Here is an 8,154-nt window from a genome sequence, read left to right as displayed (position 1 = left end):
CAAATATTGTAGCGAGTTTCAGCTTTTATAATCCGGTTTCAGTTCCTGCTTAAACCTGCCTATTCAAAAGATATTGACAATTAATGCCAAGTAAACATGTTTACAATTTTCAGTTCGTTTACTTTTTATCGCAAAACTTTTCAATTAAATCCCTCGAAAAACCGATTTCATTGTGTCCTTTGTAGTCTGTGAGACAAAAGCATAAAAGATGCTTAGAAACATGGTTTCGTTTGCCAATTTCGGGAACAACAAATAGTATTATTTTTCCCAGTTCTTAGTGTCTGCAGATGAAAAAGAAAAAACAATGACCCCCCCCCCCCTGAAAAAAAGTGTCTTACATTTTTTTTTACAGACTATTACGAATGTATGACAAAATGAGTTAAAAAGAAAATCAAGGAGCGGGCATATTTTTAACAGATCAAAAATATTTACATTAAAAATATTATTATGGTACATCAAAAATATTTCCGAGATCGCGAAGTTTGCAATAGTACGGGTAACAATCGGTCGACTCTCCGAAGACGCTCATGAGGCAAACCATTAGTATATTCGATCTCATAGAGATAACTTAAAGAAAAACATCAAGAATGGATAACAATAGAGATATTTTTAATTATTAATCATTCAATTCTGATCCGCTGATTTCAATTCGCAACCGAAGACTTAAAATTTGCAACACGTAATGCCACAAGAAGAGAAGAATTTGCTTGAAGATGATGTAATGGAAATTGGATAAACTAATGCTTCATAAACATAATGTTTCATAACATAATGTTTCTACTTGCTAAATATTTATTTTATTTTGCATTAATTATTTAATGTTTTATTGTTCTTACATTTTAAATAACAAAAAAAGATAAAATTGATAAGTAGAAATCGTTTTTACTGAAATGTCCAAACCTCTCCATACACTCGCCTAAGCACAAAAATCGTACCTGCACTTTTTACGTAAATTGAGTTACGGTCATCAGATGCATCGTTGTCACATATTTCACCTAAATGCAATATTTCATAGTCATTAGTCAATGGGAAATACTTTGAATAAAATTCTGAAAAAATTGCATTTGAATCAAATACATGGAGACACAAAGCTTGAAACGGCAATTTATCTTTTTGAACTTTGCTGAAGATGTGACTTTTACGCTTAGCACGGCAGTATAGTACGCAAACTATGTTCGGTAAAAAAAAAAAAAAACTCCAGACTATACTATTGCAAAAAAGTTCGCAATAAATTATTTGCAGTTCTTGCACATAAACATACGAAAATGTAAATAGTCGGTTTTTGAAATCCTTATTTGGTGTAGATTAAAGCCGTACAAAACATTTTGTTTAATGCGTACTTTTGTCAATGCCATAACATTTCTTCAACAGTTTTCAGGTACAAAATATTATTTCCTCTTGGTTTAAAAACCAAATTACACTAAGAGTCAGTGTAATCATATTTTCAGACACGATAAACATTTCAAATTTACACCTGGTAGAGTGACGGCACCAGTAACAGACCTGCTTAAGACATCGTTCTCGGGTTAACTTAATTTTCAGACCCTTTTAATGTATTTAGAATTTTGGAACTATTTTTTATCATGCAACTTCATCTCATCTAACATTTGCCTGCTTCTGGATCCTCCGAATTAGTTAATTCCATTTTTATTAGTTCAATTTCGAAAATAGGTCCAACCCCCAGTAACAGGCATCGAGAATTCTGATGATACCCAGTAACAGATAGGATGAGGAAAGGATGAGTAATGGACAGAGTACCCCTTTTCTCTTCAAAATGTGCAAAAGTTCTTAATTTCTACATCTAAAACCTTATTAAATTCGAATGAACATGAAACACCAACATGGTGGCTGTTCATAACCTTCCACCACTGCCTTGTAAATACAAGCTCGCTCATAAAATTCACTCTGATATCACTAGATGGTTGCGACATATTCATGGGCCACCGCAACATAGTTTTACCAGCTTAAAATTCTTATTATTTAAATCCAAACTTATGACTATCTGTTACTGAACCCTTGTCTGTCACTTGTGCCGTTACCCTACTTCAAAAAATAAAATTTTTAATTAAAGCAAATAAAAGTTAATTATTTTTTTGAATTATTTCACCAGTTACATTTAATTCAACATGAAAGAAAATAAACTCCAACTGCTTTGTGCCTTTTTTGCATCTTAAGTTCTAGTAATAAAAATCTTAATTTATTTATTTATCCAGCAAGTGATTTCTTTCATTCCGAGATGCTATATTTTTTTCCTTTCAAGTTTCAAGAGAACAAGCGCAACCTTTCAGCCCTAAAGACCACTACCTGATGAACTTCCTTCCGACATTCAATACACTTCTTCTCCTTTATTTTATCAGATTTCTTTTCGAACGTTTCTTTTCGGCGCGAGATGTTAGCGCGGGTCCTTACCGCACGAGATCTGAAACGACGAAATGCGTTCGATGTTTCTCAGCGCGCATGCGTCGAGCGACTTAGGAAAAGGCCTATCTGCAAAATGATTCAGGCGCTAGTTCTGTATCCAACCGCAGGGAATGGAAGTTGGCGGCGCAACTTGAAGCTTATGTTTGCAATAATTTTAACGAGGGAAAAAAATGGCTTTATTCTTTTGCACCAAAATTGTCACGAATATCAATATTTAGCCTGAAAAGGCACATGAAAAACTTGCCAGTAACTTGGTTTTCGATGTACCGGCTGATCGTGTATTTTTAATTTAAAATATTGCGGTTTGTTTGATTTGATTGATTTGCAACTGATAAATACTTTTTGCACGGCCATATGCGTGGAATTCACTTTGGAATGGAGTTCACGTTCTAATCCTTCAAGTGCATTCAACAAGTGGCTAACTCAGCAAGCAGGAAAGAAGAGCATCCATCTTCAAACTATTTGTTTTTAAAAAAGAAGTTTTTTTTTTAAAAAAAAAGTGTTATAATCGTGAATTTCAGTATTTTGCATCCAGAATGTTTTTGGTGAATACTTTCCAACAAAGCATAACTTACACTACTGTTTTTGAAAGCCAAGTAATGATGTTAAAACATATTACACGTTTTTAATAATGCCTCTGAAGCATGGACAGCCTTTGAATCCTCCTCTATCAAGTATTAAAGGTCCTTTTCCAAAACGAGATAGGTCAAGGTCATTATGTGTGGATAGAGTTACCCCTTTGTTCCCAAAATGGGAACCAAAAGGGCCCCCGTTTTTGGGGAGACGGGGGTCCGCGAGTGGCATCGTCGGAATATTTCATACGACAAACATGCTGTTGTGGTGCCATCCAGCCACTGTAGCGGAAGGAGAATCATCAAGGTAAACAATTATTGCTTTCCTACAAAATTGTATCAGTTGTTTTTTATTTAGTTTTTTTTAATTTATGGATTACAATTTATCTTTTTGCATCATGCTTCAATACGAAATAAAAAAAACCTTAATAGTTTTTGAAAAAAAAAGACATTTTAGCTGGTGATATTTTGTAAAAATCATGTTAAGTAGTTTAAATGTGACCCTTACAAAAGTCGATACCATAGTAAAGGCTTTATTTTTTCCAATTTAAGTTTTAATTTCTTAGAGCCAATGTCTAATTTGTGTGCTGAAAGTAATAAACTCTTATCTTAATGTAAAAAAAAAGATAAGTTAAAAAAGAATTACCTCCTAGATACTTTTTAATCCTAATAAGTTTTGGACAGTGAATCACCATGCTACCTTAATTATTGCAATTTATTATGTATAAGACGGTTTTTATTTATGTCAGAGTCATTCATGTCAAAGTTATCGAGCCGCTCTATTAATATTTTTTCAATTAACATCTTGAATATTGCACACTAAAGAAAAGTACTTATAAATTTGTAGTATGAATGACTTTAATCATTGTTTTGAATATCGATTTGAAGCTGAAGGAAAATATCGTGTTTTTTTTAATGTAAAATTTCCGTTAATGACACAAACGCATTTCAAAAATATTTTGTCCTTTAATTGAATCTTTTTGGAAAATATCTACATAGTTAATTATTTTCTTCCTGATTTGGATTTCTATGAACCATAGAGACAAAATTTGAAGCACTTTGCTAGAGTTGATGTATGACGGCTGTCATTTTTTAAATGTTTATAATTTTCTTTTAACTTAAAATACTAAGAAAAAAAAGTATTTTTAATCTTTTGTACAAGAATTCTCTTTCACTCTCTTTGCTCTGAACTTGACGTAAATATCATCGGCACCATGATAAATTAAAGAATGAAAATTTGCACTTTTCAGGAGAGCCAAAGCAATTTTTTTCCACCCTGATTCATTTCGTTATTTTCAATGTTTTACTTTCTATGAACAACTTTAAGTGTATATAGCTATCGTTAGAAATAGTTATACCCAGTAAGTATTTTTTTTTTTTTTTTTTTGAGTACTAGGGCAAACCATTGAATTTGAAAAATGCGATTCGCGATTTTTCACATTCGTTAGTTCAGCATGGTACCGACGATATCATCGTTATGAAAAAAAATAACGTAAAAATAGATACTAGAAAATGGACTAATATTTCTTTGGGATTCAATTTTACCTTATCCGAAAGAAGTTTTTATTATTATTATTTTTATTATTTTTTTATATTTTTTTTAATCAAAACCTCCTTAAATGCTATTGCGCACGAAAGGTATACCAGGCGCACACAGATACTGTCTTTTTTCAGTACTAGTGTAGTATTGAATGGATATATCGTCGGCTCAGAGCAACACTAAGACATCGAATCCCAGGAATAACACTAAGATATCCTACTGTTGCTCTGAGGCGATGATATACTACGTAGTGTATATTCTATATTTCCAATGTATCTTCATATGCCACAGTTGAAAAGCTTTATTTGTGACAGGTCTGCTTCTGCCCTTGTTGTACGTTTGCAATAGTTCTCTAGCATTAAAATGCGATTAAAAAATTTCATTCAGATCTATTTCATATGAAGACTTTTTTCACACCGACGATGTTTTAGACATTTGATGATATAATCTGTCTAGTGGCTTCAATAATTATAATTTATCTACAGATTGTATGATATAAATCGTCATAATTAGCAATTAAAAGATGATATAGGGAAAAACACTGGCTATGGTTAGAGATAGTTACAGCCTTTAATATTTTAAAATATTTTTTTAAACGTCCTGTTTATTTATAACCTAACTTTCAAATACTTTAACTTTTGCTGTAACGCATTTTTACAAGCATATGGTCTACTTTTCACTAGTATCGAAATTCTTGTTTCTTCACTAATTCATTTACAGAAGAGCCTAAAAAATTTAGTACGTAACATTTTGATAGCAAAAATGTTTTGCAAATATTCTTAATAAAGTCAAAATAAAAAGAAAACATTCCAGCGTGCTTTAATTCTAAAAAGAATTAAAGCACGCTAGAATGTTTTCTTTGAAAATAATAATGTACAGAAATAATTTAATTACGTTCCATTTAAAACATGGAATCGAATGCCTTACCTTACAAATAGTCTTTCTCTAATCAAAGGAACACAAGTTGTATTTGTGATTAAATTTATTAAGCTTCTGCAATAACGACTCGATAATTCTACAAATTAATAACATTCTTCGAGAAATTCAATAGAAACGTATCATTGCAAGATAATACTTTAATTAAATTAATTAAGAAAAATGCTCATTTGGAATTTTTTTAATAATGGTATTATTTTAGCCGTAAACCAAAATTTTCGTCTTTATTATTTTCGTATACGTTCATTCAAAAGATAATACTACCGTGGGCGGGTCAAAGACAGAATTTGCAGAAATGTGTTTTCCCGACATTTAAATAAACGCTTTTCGGAATTCAATACTAAAATTAAGGAAATTTTGAAATTAGACACTTTTTTCACGCTTTCTTTTTTTCTTTCTTTCTTCTTAAGAGGAAACCAACCCATCAACTTATTTTTTTCATCTGGATTCATTAAAGAAGGATCTGTATGTCCTATCTTTAAAAAAAGGAGACAAAATAGAATGTTGTAGTTACAGGGGCCCTACTGAATACTACTGAATACAGCATATAAAATCTTCTCCACCATTCTTTATCGGCGATTACTTCCATACACTTCCTAAGTTATTGGCAGTTATCAATGTGGTTTAAAGAAAGGAAACACAACAACATACCAATTTCATTCAATTATACAAATTCTTGAAAAAACAAAAGAGTATAAAATCGATACCTACCATCCCTTAATTTATTTTAAAGCTGCATATGACAGCATTTTCAGAGACAAGCTACTCAAAACCATGGAAGAGTTTTATATAGCAACAAAACTGATAAGTCTTACTTAAAATGACTCTTAAAAGTGTAAAATGTAGAATTAAAATTATGTCGCATTTCTCGAAACATTTCTATACTAAGAGGGGTTTGCGCCAATGTGATGCGCTCTCATGCCTCCTGTTCAATTTGGCTCTAGAAAAAACAGTTCGATACTCAGAATTAAATACTAGGGAACCATTCTACAAAGAATAGTTTGCTTTTGCTGATGACATTGATATTATTGGACGAACTAAAAAAGCCGTTGTTGACGCTTTTATCTCACTTGAGAATGCAACAGGTAAGATGGGCCTAACCATCAATGAAAATAAAACTGAATTCATGATAGCAACCAGCAGAAATGTACATATTGCCCCTCTCGAGCTAAACGTTTGATAATGTCAAGCTTCTATAGCCTTAATCAAATTACATCAGCATTAAACTAAAATAATTTAATATAAACACTGATAAGGCCTGTTGTCCTGCATGGGAGTAAATGTTGGGCTCTCAACACGGCAGAAAAAGACTGTGTGTTGATTGTTGAGAGAAAATTTCTTAGAAAACTTTTTGGACCAATGAAACAAGACAACTGTTGGAAAATAGCTAATAACTATGAAATTTACGAAAATTATGGTTAACGTAACATCTTAAAAGTTATAAAGGCTTCTCGAATTAGGTGGTTGGGTCACAAATTTCGACCTTAACTGATAAAGGTCCCTATTCAAAGGAAATAAAACCAGAAAATGTGTCCTTAAATAGAAAGGCTCCTTACTCAGATACGTTCCTTAAGATACTGCTAACGTACTGCTGTATATGCTTTTAGTTTGCAAATATGCTATGTTTAAAAGAATTTTAAATTTCTTCAATATAACTGATTATCTTACAGAATTTTATTATTTGGCGTAACCAAGCAAAGGTATTTTGACGGACAAAGTTTTGAACAAGAATTATAAAGTTATTATTATCATCAGTGTAAGATTGTTCCCTTTATCCATCAACATCATCACTTAGAAATCACTTAACAAGCACCGACGACGAGGAATCTGAGAGCTAAACGTAACGAGCTTAACACATTCTTTTATTAAATTAGTAACTAGACATTAAAAGCTTCTCGCTAAACTTATCAACCTGCTATGCAAATCAGAATGGAAATGACTAAAAAAAATGAAATTGTCGCTATATTAGCTAGATGAAAATTAATTAATGGAACAGAACTCGAAGTTTTGCTAAAAAAAAAAAGTGGTTCATTGTTAAAAGTTCTGGAACACGTAATGCAAAATATAATGAGTTCTAAGTGTTATTGATTATGAGATGCATTTAACTAAGTGCTTGCTTGTTGCGTACATTTCTTCGCGTTGTTGTGCTTTAAATAATGAATAATTCCTTCCTAAATTTGCTAACTGAGGTTTTAAAACAAATATTAAAACACTTTCGTTGATGACGCTATATATATATATATATATATATATATATATATATATATATATATATATATATATATATATATATATATATATATATATATAAGGTGTTAAACGGCGTGGAACTAATGTTAGAGACCTTGTTGATACGGTGGTGGACGCTCTTATGATGTGCGATCTTCGCGCTGATTTCTGTTTTTAAAATGCTTTAACCGACCGCATGATTCATTTATTTCTACTAACATCACCCCGACCGAGGTAGCGCACATATGCGCGAACAAACAACCTGCTTCTCTTAGATCTATTGTACGTCCCTTTAAAAATTCCAACAATTGTTCGTACATACCCCTAAAAGGTCGTCCTAGTCACAATAGCGTCCTTGCAACTCGACAGTTTCGCTTGAAGTGCCCTTTGACACACGCTTTCCCACTTTCAATCATACATATCTGCGCATCTTGAATGCGCATAGAGCACTTACCC

At 32.1% G+C, this 8,154-nt stretch overlaps 1 protein-coding gene across 1 annotated transcript in view; it reads left to right on the top strand.

Moving 5' to 3' along the window:
• The first annotated feature begins 3,052 nt into the window (after window positions 1–3,052).
• LOC129223206 (GTPase-activating Rap/Ran-GAP domain-like protein 3) overlaps window positions 3,053–8,154 on the top strand; it is a 199,000-nt gene continuing 193,898 nt past the window's right edge. Inside the window, exon 1 of the mRNA XM_054857773.1 lies at window positions 3,053–3,300. Within this exon, the coding sequence (XP_054713748.1) occupies window positions 3,053–3,300 (248 nt within the window). The remainder of the gene's footprint in view (window positions 3,301–8,154) is intronic.

The sequence above is a fragment of the Uloborus diversus genome, chromosome 5 (assembly GCF_026930045.1).
Source record: "Uloborus diversus isolate 005 chromosome 5, Udiv.v.3.1, whole genome shotgun sequence".
In the NCBI taxonomy this organism is placed as follows: Eukaryota; Metazoa; Arthropoda; class Arachnida; order Araneae; family Uloboridae; genus Uloborus; species Uloborus diversus.
Note: the sequence above shows the minus strand (reverse complement) of the source record. Positions and strands in the feature narration are given on the sequence as shown.